We start from the raw sequence: 18469 nt of genomic DNA on the forward strand, positions 1-18469 counted from the left end.
CAAACTGCAATTTCTAAAGCCCTCACTCGAACAATGTGTGGGGCTTGACAAAGAAACACAAACACATTTTTGGCTCCTCTGTTTATAATGTGCTCTCTTGTGTGGCAGCAGTCGATAAATCTAAGTTATTTCGAGAGCGTTTAGGAAAATAACATGCCGAGTGAGGGGAGTGATGATAAGAGACACGTATAGGCACTAATTAAACACTGCACTGAAGGCAAAGAAGGAACAGCTGTCTGGTGTTTTCACAACGTCGCACTAGCTCACATGCAAAGACTTATAGAGAAATGCTACAGCGCCCCCCCCCCCATTGGGGCTGTTATACACCAATAAGGCAGCACAGCTAGACCGAAACATCAGGAAGAGCCGTAGCATCGATACATGAAGCACGAATCTGGCAAGTCTCTGCTCTCACGCCCGGAGCAAACAGATGGCACATGCTCTCTTCATATTTAAGACAGTGCCCAAGTGGATGCAGTGTCCTGGCTCAGCCTCTTATTTACACAACAGTGGCCAAAGTGTAAGGAACTGCACACGCCTGGCTATGATTCAGATTTAAAGGGATATTGTGCCTTTTCTTTTTTAGACAGTGCACGGATAGTGAAGCTGATTTAAATGTGGCTAAAAATCACTGACAGAAAAACAGAAGAGGGAGAAGGTACAGTTGCACCACAGGACATCATATGCTGGAATGCTCAATGATAGATACAGACGGCATCTCTGGAATCGCCAGTATAGTATGGTCATGTTTGAAGCAGTTGAGGGGGATAACAAAGTGGACAAAAATGTATATAATTACTCCAAAACGACTTTAACAAATTAGTTTTCTACCCAATACAGATAACGCTGGCTATGGCGGCCCGATTTAGACTTGATTTTATTTGTGTGTGATAAATAAGTTTATGTTCCGTCAGAAAAGTGAAAAATTGTGTATCCCAAAACAAACTTCCTTCACAATGGCCGCTGGTTGCTCTGCGTCATGACTGCGACGCTCCATTGCTGTAATGCCTCCATCTTGGGGCGGCAGAACAAGCTAGTTTCCCATTCAGCGCCCACTTTACACACGTTGTAAAGCCTCATTTTTTTAAAACCTTCTACAGCTCAGATATTGCTCCTGTGATAACGCTGGGTTTCGTACAATTAAAGGGACGAGGCTGGTTTTCATAAGGTTCATTTTAGAAATCTCGTCTACTAATGAGGGCCAGACTTTGATTGACAGTCCGTTAGCATTTGAGCTAACAGCGCGGGTGCAGCTACGACCGTACTGCACCCTTATGCCCTTTTTAGGAACATAAGGGCTGTGCAATTAATCGAAATTTGATTACGATTTCGATTATTACACTAGACGATCACAAAAATAGCATAATCGAGAACAAACGATTATTAAGGATGCCCTCCCGCTCGTCCATCCAAAGCGCAAAAAGTCCGTCCTGCGCGGTTTATGTGACGCGTCTGATCAGCTGAAACACCAGCGCAGCCTGACAGAACTGTAAATAATACTACTAATATTTTGAGATAACGCCACTGTTAAGAGCTCACCTTGTGCTGAAAGGAGAACAGCTGTTTAGAAGCCTCGACATCCTTTGCTCAGACACTGGTTTTGTTTAGTAGAAAAGTCTAAAACTGTTCCTCAGGAGCAGATCAACGGAGCTCAAACAAACTCTTATTTCATGCTGCTGAGATGATTGTTTCTGTTCCCTTCGTATTTCACGTGCTAGAGGCTCAGGCTTTGGTTTGACATTAAACCATTAGCGCTGTGTGATGATGTCATCAGGCCGCGCGGCTCTGTTGGGCAGGTGTGAGGGCTGGCCAGCAGGGGGCAGGTGTCCCTATAGGATTAGTTTAGAAACGTGAGCATATTAACAAAAAAAAATGCTCTTATTGTCCAAAGAAAATGTAGTCCATAGTTGTTTTTTAAAATAATAATAAAAATGAATAAATAAAATAAAGATTTTTTTTTTTAAGGCCACAAATAATCGTTTGAATAATCGTGATTTCAATTATTACTAAAATAATCGTGATTATTATTTTTTCTATAATGGAGCAGCCCTAACGGGGAGGAATTTTACAGTCTTATGTTCCTTCTCCGTCGACTAGGCCTTTGCATGACTTGTTGCCGTCTGCATCTAAGGTAGAATTAAACATTATGGTTCAAAAAGTCAATATCAGCATACTCCCACCAAAATGTCTTGCTTTGATCAACCTATTTGTGCCAGTGCCATACCCAACTAAAAGTGTTAATAAGCAAATCTCTGGTGATTTGTTCTATTAGCCTGAGCCTATTATGCTTTGAGAAATGTGTATTTTGTTTTAGTGGTGTTGTAATGACTTTCTCCTTCTTAAAATAAACATTTGAAAGTATCATTTAGTGGTTGGTAGGTGTCTGTGGCTTGAAGAGTGACCAATTCAAAGATGACTACGATTTTTCAACTCGCTGTAATGTGACCTGAGACATATCTAGTGTTGCCGCTTTAATGTATTTTTGGTACAATATTTATGAGGGCTTTGCTGTTCCGTCTTTGCGATGGACGGATCAAATCCTCCGTTGCTGTGCCTTTAAGAGAGCCTGTGGGAAGCTGGCTCATGTTGAAGAGCACTATAGTGTGTAGGAAAATGTCCCAGCACGCGCCCACACCTCACACCGCCCCAAAATTCTGCGCCCACGCCTTTTAGCATCCAGCTCTCTCGCCATGTGCTTACGCTTGCATTTGTGTAACCAAACATTCCTGCTGCACCATTCTTAAAGACGGCCTCCACAATAAGATAAGCGCCGTGGGTTTTAAAATCTGTTTTTTGCCGCTGCTTTGACGAATGCCAGGGTTTTTGTTTTATTCCTGCCGTGCATAACAGGTGCTGGGTGGATGCGCGAGAGCCGGGCTGAGCTGTGGATGAACCCAGGAGAGCGATGGAATAGGTGTCCGTGGGGTTTGTTGGTATTCAAAGTGGGAAGAAGAAAGCAGAACATCGCTTCTCGAATAGCATTGTATGTGGTTATGCAATACCTTGAATGACTGATGACATGAATGAATCAAAGTGCAGTCAGTTTGGTGCAAAAGTGGCACGGTGGATTGTACATTTTTCCATAAACATGAGGCTGTTCAAACTGAATAACGACATATCCATGGAGAATAAATGGCTAACTGGATGACTTTGTAATAATCAGTTAGACCAGGGCTTCTCAACCTGGGGGTCGGGACCCACTAGGGGGTCGCGAGACAAATTTGGGGGGTGGCCAGAGCATGTAGATAAAATATGTATTTTAATATTATTATTATGTCGTCGTAGCATACATGGTATTTTACCAGGGTGCCATTATTTGTTCTAAATTTAATTCACTTTTGTTTTAGCCATTGTTTTTTCTTTGTTTTATAAGAGTTTCTTTTCCATCATTTTTTTGTTCAGGATTCAACTCATTTTTGTAGCTTTTTCATCATTTTTACATCATTTTTTTAATCAAATTTTTGTCACATTTTGTCACATTTTTGTCATTTTTTCGTCCACTTTTTGTCAATTTCTTGTGACATTTTTGACACTTTTTCATCATTTTTTTGTCACATTTTTGTCACATTTCCATCATTGTTTTCGTCTCAGTTTTGTCGCTATTTTCTCACCTTTTTTCCAGAAGCCTTTGGACTGGGGTAAAGCCAAACTGGAGAAAATGTGCTCGGTTCAGGTGGGAGTTAAGGGGTTAATGTCCCTCTGTTTCGCATGGTCAGACCCGGGTGGGGGTCACGATCCTAATGAACTGTTATAATGGGGGTCGCGGCTCTAAAAGGTTGAGAACCACTGAGTTAGACACATTGTTTAATTGTTTAATTTATTCTTTTGTTATATTAACTTATAGCATTTATATTCAAAAGCTGCTATACTCTTTGTTTGTAGATCCAAGGTGCATTTGTCAAAAGTATAAATACCATTTCAGGCTTTTTCACAAAACATTGCTACTGTGTGTGTTGTGGGACAAGTGAAAAATAAAAGCCTTAAGTGTGCAGCACATATTGTGACGCTAACACATCGTTTTGACGGGTGCACACGGTGACATTTGGTATCCGGTTTTCAACTGCTCAAATAGATTATGCCTTTTCCTCCGTCTTACATTTACCGAGATGTTTTGTTTTCCTCTGAGCGCTTTAAGATTTCTTCTAGACAAGCTGCTCGGAAATGCCAGGCTCAAGAAAAAAAAAATAATACATTTGGCCTGAGGGGGGGGGGGGGAAAGCCCCTAGCTGACAATCTGTTTATGCTCTATTAAAAAAATAAAACGTCACTGACAGCTGTCTTGAACTACTACAGTGCTGGAAGTAATACTGTAGCTATGGCTCTGGGCGCAGAGTGAATGAGATGCTTGTTATTCCAAATGTAATGTAGTTGCATATGTTCCCCATCTGCTGTCAAGCACAGTCTCTGGAAGGCAACGGAGTAGGAGACGTTTTGGTAGAAATAGGAAAGAAGACGCTGAATGGAGAAAAGGGTGTTTTTCTTCAAAATTCAATTTAAACTTTGGTTTAGTTTAGTTTCGTTTTTCGGGGGTACATTTGGATTGTTACATCATTACTATAAACTATACTGTGCATAATATTGTCTTCTACTTTGTATTTAAGTTATTATGCTATTATATGATTATTATTATTATTATTTTTTACCCTTTTGGTAACACTTTGGAATACGGCCCGACAACTCCGAGGTAGTTACTTTCTGGTACTTACATACCAGGTACTTACAGTGGTACTTCATAGTGAACTTCAGTAGTAATACTTAAAGTGGTAGTTTCTATGTAATAACAAAGAAGTAGATATGTACTGGTAAGTAATGGGTACTTAGAATTGAAACTACCAGATAACTAAGTTACTGGGTACTTTTAGTGGTAAGTCCTAGACAATATAGTAAGAATTGGCATGAAGGTGGGTTATTGTAGCTGGTGCTGATATGATTGTTTCTTATGATTATGATGACTTTATAGATAAATAAATAAAAATCATTTTAATAGCACACGGGTGTCTTTATATTTTGATTACAGTGTTTTCCTGGTGCTTGAAACATGTGTTGAAATGGTAAGCTCTGTATTGCTACAGTCTTTTCTGTACTACTTTATGTTTCCTTTATGTTGTTTTATAGTCATACAATCCTAACTAAATCATACATAATTTCTAGAAATTACCTCTGAATGTATCTGTAAGTACCACATTTACTACCCAGGAATTGCTGCTGTAGTGTCCTTGAACTACCACAATAAGTACCATATTTTCCATCTAAGACTGGTTCTAAAATGCTGGTCAGAAATCTAACTGTTAATGTACAAATGTATGTCCAACTGCCGTGCGTTCATTATAGCTACAGCATATTTGAATCTGAGAGAAAACCCACAGCCTCTGCATGTGGAAATGAAATGGAACGCTGAAAGCACTTTCAATCCTTCATGTTCCTTGTTATTTTGTTCACTCCCTCTCGCTAACCTTGACAGAGCGCTATCAAGTAAGAAAAATCCATTTACCTTCAGTCACAAGTTGCCCACTCAAATCTCCGCTGAACTTTCTGTGAAAGGACTTTTTGTGTGCTTTACTAAGAGAAAATCAGTCTTTCAGAGTGAGTGAATAGGGCATTATGATTGAAGGCTGTAGGATGTTGAGAACAAAGAACCTGCACATTCCTCTCTTGTAATGAACAGATAGGACTCGGGAACAAAAGTTATGGGCAGCGTTCGCTTTAAGCTTTATGTGCTCACTAACTGTTCCTAGCTTTAACCGTTATTCAATACCATTATTCGATTATTCAATACGATCACGATACACATTGTTGACAAATCAAGATTTTGTGATACTATAAGTATTGCAATACTTTACCATGAATGAATTGGAAAGAAAATCAAGTAAAGTTTCTCAATGATATGATACTAATCAGTTTGATGAACCTACATATGCCATAAATAATACGTAAATAATCATTTTAGAAATATTTTATGTATTTCTGTCATAATGATTGGTCGACCAAGTGCATTGATGTGACGCATGATCGTATTAACGTGTTGCAGTATTGCAGTTTCGAAACAATACCAGCGCCATGACTAAATGTATGATTGTTTAACTCGTAATTTCAAAATTTCCCTCGAAGGTTTTTTTAAGCATCTCAAGTGCGGCTGTCCTAACCAACCTTAATGTTGCAAATACTTCTCTAATGTGTTGCAACGTCCCGTCCTCCTTCCAAGTGCCCGTGCCGACATATAAACCCGCTGGAAAAGCCAGTCAACACTCTCCAGTGGCAGCCAGCTCGGAGTTAGTATTAATAGTCGCTCTGGGTGAACATATCTTTCAACACGTTCTTCTTTACAACTGGCTGACCTCGTTGGCTCGTTCGTCACCGTGTCTTGTCCCGTCAGACGCCTTTAACTTGGCTGCGGCCGCTTTTGGTCCACCTGCTCTGGGCTCTTTCCCCCGTCCCGAAACATCCCCACCCTGTGAGCTGAGGCTGGGCAGGCGTGAGGTTTTAGTGGAGGAATGAGGTGCGGGTCTGGCGCTTCGCTGATAAGAGTGTTTTCTGTTAAGCCTAAGAGAAATGGATCCTTCAGTACTGCAGAGTCGTTCGTCTTGTTCCAAACAGATAGAAACGGAGCTGAATAGTTGTCGAAAAAGTGCTGTGATTGTGTTTCAGAACAAGTCTAAACTAAGGTTAGCAGAGGACTTTGATTTTGTCTGCGATTGCGATCATCATCATTCCATTGCGATTAAGTTTACTTCTCTAGAGGGTACAGTACAGACGCGCTGGTATGACATTACCCAAGAGGAGACGTCGTGTGGTGTGTTTATGAAATGTAATATTTGGCGCAGTATCTAAAACTTGGGTGCGATAGTGAAGTGTCACAAGCAAGCGGACATGTTGAAATTGAGCATTGGTTCTCAGACTTTTCACACCAAGCACATGGTTTACATCTAGATCAGACCAGGACCAAATAGGGTCTTAAGGGGCAAAAATAGACCTAAATTGGACATGATTGTGCCTAAACTGAGAGAGAGAAAAACGCATCTCCATTTGAAAAACACTTACCGTATTTTCCGGACTGTAAGTCGCTCCAGAGTATAAGACGCACCAACCAAAAATGCATAATGAAGAAGTAAGAAATAGATATAAGTTGCTCCGAAGTGTAAGTCGCACCAGCCTTGGCAACTACCTGGGCATGGAAGCATAACTGCACCGTTGACAAGCCTCTCCCGGCATCACACTGTTCAAGCTCTCATTTGTGAACTCGTTCCTCTCGCTGTGGCTCTAGCTTTTAGCCCACGATTCGCTTTTTTTGTTTTCTTCATTGCAGTAAGAGTAACCTCCTGCTTTTCGCCAGTCCCTCACAAGTTTCTCGCTCACGCTAAACTTTTATCTCTGCTCTCGATTACCGTTTTTTTTTTAAATCTTCCATGGTACAGGAGTAGCAGATACTGGTACACAAGCCTAGAGCGCCCTCTAGCGGCTAACAGTGTGAAAATAACAAGCATGCTAAATGATATCTTTTGATATAAGTCGCACCTGAGTATAAGTCGCACCCCCAGCCAAACTATGAACAAAATGTGTGACTTAAAGTTTCGACAATACGGTAAATACTGACGCATAAATGAAATTGTCTCTGGTCTAAATTTGCGTAAAAAACCCTGACTACCATCTGAAGGATGAGTAGACGCATTTTTATTCTAGGTGCCTTGTGTGGTCTGCCATTACCTGAATTACTCATAAGATCTTCATACCCAAGTAGATATATTTTAATAACTTGCGTATATCATTGCAAACAACTGTGAATTCCTCCTGAAAGGCCACAGAGAAATAGTTGTGCTGTAATTTCACTGATTCGAGAGTTCAAATACATGGTCAGGCTTTAAAGTGTCCATCCAGACTTTGGCCTCATTTGAGAAACGTAAAATGGTCCGTATGTTTTTCACATGCTCTAGTTAGTGCAACAGACACTCTACGGTGCTTCAGCTCATTCATGCCAGACATTTAAGAATTGGAATGAAAGTTTGTAGAGCATCCAAATGGGAAGTGAATTTTGGGAAACTGCCCGAATGTTGAACCCCATCACTACTCTAGTAATGCCAGACCCGTGGAGACCCGGTATAAATGAATTGTGCGGTAGACTGAAGGCATAGCCAAATTAAAATTCACTCACTTGAAAGAGACTGCTTTGGATGGTGATTTCTTCAAGATGGAAGATTGTCCAGGCAATTAGCTTCTCAAAAAAAAAAAATCTACATGTGTTAGCTGCCATTAGGCAATGGGGTTCGGAGAGAATGTGTGGTTTTAATTTTCTTTTGATATTCTTGGAGATATCGTCCATTGTAGCTCCAATGTCTGAACTTTTCACCATCGCCAGAAAGGATTTCTTCTGGCCATCTCCTCTCCTGTCTTTCTGCTCTCTCTGTAATTATTTTTCCTGCACTCGCTGTAGCATGAGGCGTTGCAGTCTTACTACTCACTCCATTTATTAGAAAGGGCTCCATATCTGCCCACTATTGTTTGTTCAATAATATGACAACCTCTGGCCTATTATTAGCCGTTTGTCCAGCTCTGTATCTGAGAAAGTGCCCTATTGGTTCTCTATTATCATTTCAAATTCACTAAGGTTTTTTTGTTATTTTCACATAGTTTTAATTAGAATTTCTGCCGGGCCTTCATTTTTGTCACCCTTAGATCTGTGAATTGAAAAAGGAGAAATAAGAGTAGCCATTTAGAGACTGAGGCTGTCCGAATGACCACACTATTCTCTATATAGTGGTCACGCCATTTTGTAGCAGCGTCCGGATGTCCAGAGAGAAAGAGTGCACTCAAAACTTCCCACATGGAATTTTGAAAAGTAGTGACGAGCCATGGCAACCATTTAAATATAATGAGTTACGAACTATTGCTGCTTACTAGGGCTGTGCAATTAATCGAAATTGAAATACGATCTTGATTATGACACTTAACAATTACAAAAATAGCATAATTATTCAAAAAGACAACAAAGACAAAAACAATATGTAACAATGTCATCAGTTACTTCAATATATTTGACAAACTAACATGAAGCCAAGATTACAAAACAACACAAAATACAGTAGACAATAGACTAGACAGACAATGCAGCACTTCAGCCCAATGCATTCAACAAAGAAACATAAAGCAAAATAATAACTTGTAGCTTTAGTAAATGTTTGGTTGATGATGAGGATGTTCATCCACTTAACTTATTATCGAACAAAATGATTATCAAGAATGCCCTCCCGCTTGTCCATCCGAAGCGATCTCACGAAGCAAAGTGTGGGAGCTGGCCAGCAGGGGGCAGGTGTGAAACAGAGACCTCTCCTCAATCGCAACATACTTTAAATCATTTGTACTTTTATGACTGTTCAGAAAACAGAAAATATTCAGCATAGATTTTTTTATTAATTTTTAAAAATAATTGTTTGAATAATAGTGATTTCAATTATGACTAAAATAATCGTGATTATTGTTTTTTCAATAATCAAGCAGCCCTACTGCTTACCTTAGCTAAACTTTAGCTGCTAAATGATCGATTGCTTCCCCTCTCAAGCAGAAAGGGGGGGGGGGAAATTGAAAAATATGTATCCATGATATGAAATTGTCATTTTACATTTTTTTGCAAAAATGTATGAAAGTCAGACAGGAGGAAAAAATTATTTCAACCATTTGCGAACTTCCAGACCAAGCGTAGATTGGTCTGGAATCTAACGCCATGTACAGTGGCGTTAGGCCACTGTACATTATAGGCCTTTTCATCACATTCTGATTTCAGCACTTGTCGTCTATGCTACGCTGTGTATCATCACACTCATGCACCAATAGTCCAATATTAATTTGCAACGTGACCTTTAGCACTATGTATTCTGTGAACAGAAACTAAAGAAGACGTATTCCTCTCCACTTTCCACTTTGTCGGCGTCTTTCGTTATAGCCTCCACCTCTGCTCCTGGAGGATTGACCGGGATCGGCGCTATTCATTTCAACACAGCCGACATATTGCAAGGCCCGGCTTCCTATTTTTTCCTAAGCCGCATATATAGATGCCCTGGTCACCTCCAATCAACTTACCCCGGCTCATATAATAAGCCGGCGGATGTTTGCGAAACCTTGGCGAAAAGGTTGGCTAGTCTTTCAAAGCCAACATGTGATGGGGTCATTCGGAGTGTCCTGTTCGGTTCCCCTTGCTTTGCATGTGGGTGTAGCTGTACATGTCTCTCACATTATTGGCAACATGACCCGAATCGCCCGGGCCGACCTGGCAGCAAGTTACAATGCACTAAATATCGAAGGCAATGACGTGCTGACAGAAGTATACACTGTGAGCAGAGAGCAATCTACGGTGCGGATGGTCAAGGAAAGCATGGAAAGTAATAGGATTTTACAGCGTAAGTGAGATTGAACCGTGATCCCGTAGTATTACGCCAGCTGCTGACTGGCTATTGACCTTGGTGCACTGTGGCTTAGACGCATAGCAGCTGCAGGCTTTGGAAAGTTAGTAGATATTTACTATATGAATGTTTGGTTTAAGCACACGAGGTCTCCATCGTGGAGGAGAAAGGTTGTCTACAACAAGCAAGTAAAGACATCCTTAGTCCTCCTGAGAGAGTAAAACTGCTCTTATTGCAGCAAAAACATATGGATGGTATGGCCAGATGTTATAACTCATAACATAAGGCACAATCTGCACCCGTGGGAGTTGACCCTCTATTGTGGAGTTAAGTTTAAGCTTCCAAGACCTCTGTTTATAGATGTCATCTCAGGCTAAGTTTAAGCTTCCAAGACCTCTGTTTATAGATGTCATCTCAGGCTAAGTTTAAGCTACCTAGACCTCTGTTTATAGATGTCATCTCAGGCTAAGAATAAGCTTCCAAGACCTCTGTTTATAGATGTCATCTCAGGCTAAGATATTGGCTATACTTACCTGTTGCTTGTGTGACATTGTGGAGCCCTACAAACAAACCCCAGCTTATTATTTTTAGTCCGTTGTCAAATGTGTCCTTCCAGCGCTCGATGCAGTTGGGCTTACGCAACGCGAGGCCAAGTATCTGATAATCCTCCGACACTGGCTGATGAAAACGGTGAAAATGCTTGAAGCGCACAGACACAGAGACACATGGCTCATCTAATTAGGCAGGTTTATTGTGCAGAACATGCCTCACTCTCCACTTCCATGTTACTTAACACAGATGGGCTGAATCAGGGCGAATAATACAAGACTTAGCATGAATGCAGGCACAACCAGAGCAAAATGGAGAAGAACTGATATCAAAGTTCATTCAAGAAAAGGAAGTAATTTGGTCATTTCAGAACTTCACTTTTTGTTTGTACCGGTAATGGAAAAGCAGTAGAAAATTGTATCATAATAGGATGTTGTGTAGCCTTTATTATTGTTATAGCTATAATCATTTGACCCTCACTGTTGTGTTACTGTACTCTCATGGGTAACCTTTTCATGTATAACATTCTACCATGAGTTACCTTTTCTGCGGTTCGTCATTGAAAACTCTTGACTCATTCGGCCTCCTTTCATCATTTGTGTGTACAGTAATGAGCATTAGCCTGAGGGGGTGTTTACACGGGGCAATTATGAGGAGCAGTTAATTGTAAAGGGCTCTCGTGGATGCGCTCAAGGGCCCATTTTCGACCTTGAGGATCGCTGGGGCGTCCCGGGAGTCTCCGCATGACTCGGCGCGCTCCTGCTTTAGAAGCTCGTTACGGGACTTCACTGACCAATGCAAATCTTCATAATGAGAAACAGAAATGTACCGATGGAGATTTTTTTTGTGACCCATTTTTTGCGGAGGATAATACGCATCCAATGTGTTTACCAAATAGATTTCAGAAGGCCTTATTCATTAAAAGGTTGAGATGTTGAGACGAGCCGACGGCTGCGGGAACATTTCCCATCCTTAATTCTGCTCACCTTACAGTGTGATTTAATATTTTTTTTAGCGTTGGAGTTCAGTGCAGTTCGTGACTGGACCTGGCCCATAGACTCTGCAGTCACCTCTCTTAAAGGAACTGGCCGGAGTTTTTCCATGCTGAGATATGTTCTTACCTGAGCTTAGACGAGTTGATGCGTAACTGTCTGGTCTGTACGTTTGCGCTCAGTCATGCAAACAGACCAAAGATGTTATTATAGTCAGGGACCCAAACTCTCAAAAGCTCTTTAAATTGGGTTGAACCTGACATGGTCTGCTATATGTTTTATTTGTGTTTTTTCTGTTAACTTTGACCCTAAGGACCAATAATCGGAGGGTCTGCTCTGCTGGAAATATCGCGGGAAAAAAATGGTGGCCATTTTAGTGCATGCACCCTGCATTTTTATCAGAAAAATGTGAAAAACGACTTTTTTCCCTCAAATCCTCAGTGGGTTGAGTAGGCTGTCAATAAATGCATTCCAGATACACAGAACACATGTGCTGATAACATCCACTGAAAAAAATCGCTCTTAAAACACATTTTTGCATCAATTTAATGCAATAAAATGTGGCGTTTTATAGCTTTTTTCCAATATTTTTATCTTTACTTCATTGGCAATCACCTATTCCACCCAGTTATGGCATCAGTCAATATGCCATTATTTTAAACAGAGCTCCCAGCCTATTCCTATTGACCCAAACCGGGGTGAAGTTCCACATGTTCCCTATTTAAATACGGTTACGGGAGTAGTTACACAAAATTAAACATGTACATTTTCTAAGCGGATAAACATCGGTACTATATTATAAGGTGGAATAACACCTTAGGAGCACTTGGACGTCTGCACAGTAATATCTTCTCTCCTATAGAATTCTGAAGAGAGCACTGGGAGAGGCTAAATGCTAACAGCATCTTTGGTCTTTTTTGCATGACTGAGCGCACACGTAAAGACCAGACAGGTACACATGAACTCGTCTAAACTCAGGTAAGAACATATCTCAGTATGGAAAGACGGTGGCCTGGTCCTTTAAGGCAGTACACTGGAGAGACTGGGCGGTGGGTTCGAGGGGTTTCCCGTGATTCTGCGAGCTTTACTGGTTAGACCGGGGTCGTAAATGCTAAATAAAGGGAAAAATGAACGGATGGTCTTCTCTGCTGCTCCACCTGTGCGCTGGAGGCTCCTTACAGCAGGATGTTTAATATGGGACTAATTGGCAAGTTGCTGGCAGAGATTGGCAGCCTCATTTCAGGCTGGCAACTGGCTACACTAGGAGCTTATTTCCAAGTGTGGAGAGTGAATTAATAACATCCTATCACTTTATGAACGCCGACATGAAAGTATCAATCATTTAGCCCGTCTACTTTCTCTACCTTGTGGTTTATTGTTGTCCTTCTAATGCTATATAGACTTGTGCATTCCCAGTACCCGATCGTGTCTTCTGCATTTGAGTTATTAAGAAAACCGTACCCCACGCAGCACCGTCCGTCTCCCGCGCACTCTACAACTGTCGTCTTGGCTACTATAATAAATTCAATAAATTCACATCTTCGCATCTCCGACACACACAGCCCCCATAATCCCAATGCACACACTTATTCTCAAGTCCAGCGCTGTGCTTTGACCCTAACCCACCGCTCTGCATCTTCAGCGCGCTTCCATACCGACAGTCTTTTAAAAATATGTTGGGTTTCCGCCCACGCTCGCACTCACTCCTGCACACGTTACATCATCTTCGGTGCTAAGTTGCTTTCATCTTTTTTGCATTGTTATCGCGTGTGTGTCCTGTAAGTGGGTCAAGTGCACTTTAACTTTGTTGAGCTCACTTTGACATAGTACTCGTTAGGGCTGCTCGATTATTGAAAAAATAATAATCACGATTATTTTTGTCATAATTGAAATCACGATTATTCAAACGATTATTTGTTGCCTTTAAAAAAAAACATCAAAAAAGTGACAAAAATCCATAAAAAAAGACAAAAATCCAGCAAAAGAGTAACAAAAATCCCCCCAAAAAAGACAAAAATCCATCAAAAAAGTGACAAAAATCCATCAAAAAAGACAAAAATCCAGTAAAAAAGTGACAAAAATCCCCCAAAAAAGACAAAAATCCATCAAAAAAGTGACAAAAATCCATCAAAAAATGACAAAAATCCAGTAAAAAGTGACAAAAACCCCCCAAAAAAGACAAAAATCCATCAAAAAATGACAAAAATCCAGCAGAAAAAAGACAAAAATCCATCAAAAAAGTGACAAAAATCCATAAAAAAAACCAAAATCCAGCAAAAAAGTGACAAAAATCCAGTAAAAAAGTGACAAAAATCCCCCAAAAAAAGACAAAAATCCATCAAAAAAGTGACAAAAATCCAGCAAAAAAGTGAAAAATCCAGTAAAAAAGTGACAAAAATCCATCAAGAAAGTGACAAAAATCCATCAAAAAAGACAAAAATCCAGTAAAAAAGGGACAAAAATCCCCCAAAAAAGACAAAAATCCATCAAAAAAGTGACAAAAATCCATCAAAAAATGACAAAAATCCAGTAAAAAAGTGACAAAAATCCCCCAAAAAAGACAAAAATCCATCAAAAAATGACAAAAATCCAGCAGAAAAAAGACAAAAATCCATCAAAAAAGTGACAAAAATCCATAAAAAAAAACAAAAATCCAGCAAAAAAGTGACAAAAATCCAGTAAAAAAGTGACAAAAATCCCCCAAAAAAAGACAAAAATCCATCAAAAAAGTGACAAAAATCCATAAAAAAAGACAAAAATCCAGCAAAAAAGTGACAAAAATCCAGTAAAAAAGTGACAAAAATCCATAAAAAAAGACAAAAATCCAGCAAAAAATGACAAAAATCCAGCAGAAAAAGTGACAAAAATCCAGAAATTTGAAAAAAAAACATTAAAAAAAAAAATTGAAAAATTGAAAAAAAAAATTATAATCGTTTTTTTGCGATTATGCTAATTTTGTAATCGTTTAATGTTGTAATCGAAATCGTAATCGAATTTCGATTAATTGCACAGCCCTAGTACTCGTTCCACCTGCTGCAAAGGAAGTCGGGAGGTGTAAAAAGTGTGCGATGCTTTTGCAACATTCGTGAGAGAAGAATGGAACTGATGGGCATTGATTGATAGTGGCTTAGTTAGTACCTGTTGTGAAGTTAAGCCAAGGGTTCAAATCTTTTTTAGCCTTTACTACCAACTACTGGCTAGTGTTTCTAGTTTGTTTTATGAAACATGTTTAGGTGTTGCCTCCACAGTGGCTCCAGACGCAGATTTGAAAAGCTTTTTAGCAAAATCTCAAATCCCCTTCTGAGAGCTGCAGTTGTCAGTGAAACGCCGGCTTTTCCATAAACGCCGCCGCGAGTGTAAGTCCTGCCTCTGCGCTTCTTCCTTTGAGGGATTTGAGTCAGATGAGGCTGAGAGCTGAAGGATCCCGGCGCGAGCTGTAGACGCCGGCAGTGGTACAATTTAACAAACTCTTCTTCTTTTTTACATTTTTACTGACACACCTGTAAACAGCCGAGGCACGCTCACTGCCATTTAAAGAACTCTTTGTTATTTCGAATTGCTCATAGGCCTGGAATAGAACTTAAACTGCTGCGAACTTTAGTTTCAATAAATGTCTTCTGTGCAGGGGATTAAATACTCATTGCATTTCTGCCTTACTATCAGTTTGTTTTCAATAAAAAGCAATGTATCAAGCTTGTGGTGAATCTGATGAATAAAGTTGAGTTATTTAAGTTTATTCTATTTTTAAGTGGGGGATGGGACTGTACGGCGAAAGCAACACAGGACACAAGTATGACGGGCATTTTACATCAGCCGTGGGGTCGCTGTTCTATGCTGATGCCCCGGTGAAGTGTAAAATGCCACAGATCAGTGCCATTTCAGTGGCGCATTAATATTAACGAGAGTTTCTCTTTGACAGAAACCTTGGAAAGTCGGGCCTGAGGGTGTCCTGCCTGGGATTAGGTAAGAGTCTGCATCACTGAAGAGGCTGTATAATAGACCCCTGATGTGATAACACACAGACCGCTGCATTCTCATGTTGTCGAAAGAGATTTTACTCACATCATGTTGGAGCTCCTTTAGAAATAAAAATAAAAGACTTATGTCATTTCACCTTCTAGATTATTAAAGAACAAAGGGCTGGGAAAATGCTTGTACCATGATACAGCATTTATCGTGATGTGTATTGATGATTAACCTCTTAATCACCCCCCCACCTTAACCAAGTGTATTTTCTCCGGTTTGGCTTTACCCAAATCTAACAGTTTACAGCCTATAGGCCAGTGTAACGCCTCGTTTGAAAGCCTACAAAACTCATGTAAATCTTTTTCCTTGCCGTGTTGTCATCAGATTATTGCCACTTCATTGCTTTTTGTCCCTCTTTTGTTGCTTTTTTTGGGGCTCCTTTTATTGTGTTTTTGACACATTTTTTGTCACTTTTTTAAATTATTTTTTTGTAATATTTTTCATATCTTTTGTCATTTTTTCATAGGTTTAAAAAAAAAAAAAATCATAGTTTTTTGTCATTTTTTCATAGTTTTTTTTTACTTTTTTGTAGTTTTTTGTCACTTTTTTCATAGTTTTTTTGTCATTTTTTCTTTTTTTGGATAATTTTTCTTTCATTTTTTGTCACTTTTCATATTTTTGTTTTGTGTTGTTGCTTTTTTGTCATTTTTCATAGTTTTTTTTGGTCATTTTTCATGTTTTTTGTCACTTTTTCAGAGTATGTTTTTCTCACATTTTTTGTAAAAAAAAATTGGGTCATTTTTTACACTTTTTGTAATTTTTAAATAGTTTATTGGTCACTTTTTTTGTCATCCTCGTTTTCCTTTCGTTTTCGTCGCTTTTTCTAAAGAAGCTTTTAGATTTGAGCAATGCCAAACTGGAGAAAATGTGCTCGGTTCAGGTGGTGCTTAACAGATTAATAAGCCTTGAATAATTGTATCCTGAATGCACTGAAAAAAGTCAATAAAAGTCAATTTTCACTGCTTAGTGGACCTGATGCGCTCACACGTCTATCTCTCCATTTTCAAATGTTGAATGTTAATCTGACTCTTGGTGAAATGTTGTGAAAACTGCTTAAAAGTAGGTCAATAGTGCTGAACACTGGACCACTTTTGGCCACTATTGACTGAAGCCTCATTAATATGCATGATGCCCTTAAAGTATTTATGACAAAATGGTATTCTCTCCCAGCCCTACTGTTTTGTCACCATTTTGGGCAAAAATGTCTACATCAAGTGTTTTGAGTAGAGTTGAGGTCTATGGTAAAAAAAAACAAAAAACTGGGCCATTGAAACATTTTACTGTTTCACAGAGACAGGAAAACATGACAAATCCTGAGAAATTAATTCAAAATAAATGTTTAAGTTACCAGTAAGGCTTATTTTCAGTCGTTGTGCCTTTCTGATGATATCTCCCACTTTACAGCATGCAAGTGTTAAATAAAGTGTTTTAAACTTCAAGCCAGACGTCGTCCTCGCCTGAGCACGTTTCCCCACACTTGGCTTAAGTTTAGAGATACCGATGACATTGCACATGTTTGTATGGCGTATGAAAGTGTTATATTTAACTCAGCAGCTCCTGTGCAGAGTATGTGGTTTCAGTCACCGTGGTTCTGTGACCACACATGTGAATTTTGACCCACTTTTCCCATCCACAGGAACATGGGTCACGTTTGGAGGACAGATAACGGATGAGGTGAGAACACTTTGTAGCATCTATCAATCTTTTAGGAAACTGAAACCTTACTTTGAGACATTATTATGTGTTTCCCAGTGCCACAGGCGAGACAGCCGTTTTTAAAAGTGTTACAGTGACATGGAGAGACAAAAGACCAAACTATTTCAGTGCAACAAAACGCCGTTCTTGCGATATCACTGTAACAGACATAGGCAACTCTTCCTGTAACATCTGGAGGACAAGTTTCTCTATGGGTTCAATAAAGTATTGCCTTGCTTACCTGATGCTAACCTAGTGCTACATCTTGTGCCTTCCCAAGACACAGCTTCAGGAAGGCTCCATTTTGTAATGAGGTCAAGAAGCCAGTTCTCCCCAAACATTGGCGATCCTTAGCCCTGTGTTTCCTGCCCCTTCCCTCTCAACAGATGGCGGAGCAGCTGATGACGCTGGCCTACGAAAACGGCATCAATCTGTTTGACACAGCCGAGGTCTACGCCGCTGGAAAGTGAGTAAATAAGAGCCGCGCTGGTCATTTCTCTGCAAAATGAGGAGGGTATGGGTGGATGAGTTTGACCCCCCTCCGAACCATAAATGCACCATAAAACCCATGGTTGAAGCCTCAAATTATTCACATCCTCCTGTCCCTAGTGAGCCAATTCAAACAGCCAAATAGTAAAGAGACGCTTGGCAGAAAACAGAATCTGCATTTTGATGTGACCAAAACAGAGTTCAAGCCTGAATCACCTGATTATACAACAGTGATGGATACTGTTGTTGTGTCTTTGGACAAAGCACTTCAACCACCTTACGACCGTGGTGGTGTCTGAGAGATTGGTGGTTGTTGGAGGGTTCGAACAT

General features: G+C 39.9%; 1 protein-coding gene across 3 annotated transcripts in view; it reads left to right on the top strand.

Moving 5' to 3' along the window:
• LOC306979389 (voltage-gated potassium channel subunit beta-2) overlaps window positions 1-18469 on the top strand; it is a 168635-nt gene that overhangs the window by 125032 nt on the left and 25134 nt on the right. For all 3 annotated transcript variants that reach the window (XM_079578310.1, XM_079578309.1, XM_079578308.1), the window contains 3 exons: window positions 15849-15892; window positions 17592-17629; window positions 18037-18116. In XM_079578310.1, the coding sequence (XP_079434436.1) occupies window positions 15849-15892; window positions 17592-17629; window positions 18037-18116 (162 nt within the window). The remainder of the gene's footprint in view (window positions 1-15848; window positions 15893-17591; window positions 17630-18036; window positions 18117-18469) is intronic.

Source organism: Gobius niger (genome assembly GCF_951799975.1).
Source record: "Gobius niger genome assembly, chromosome: 20".
Lineage (NCBI taxonomy): Eukaryota > Metazoa > Chordata > Actinopteri > Gobiiformes > Gobiidae > Gobius > Gobius niger.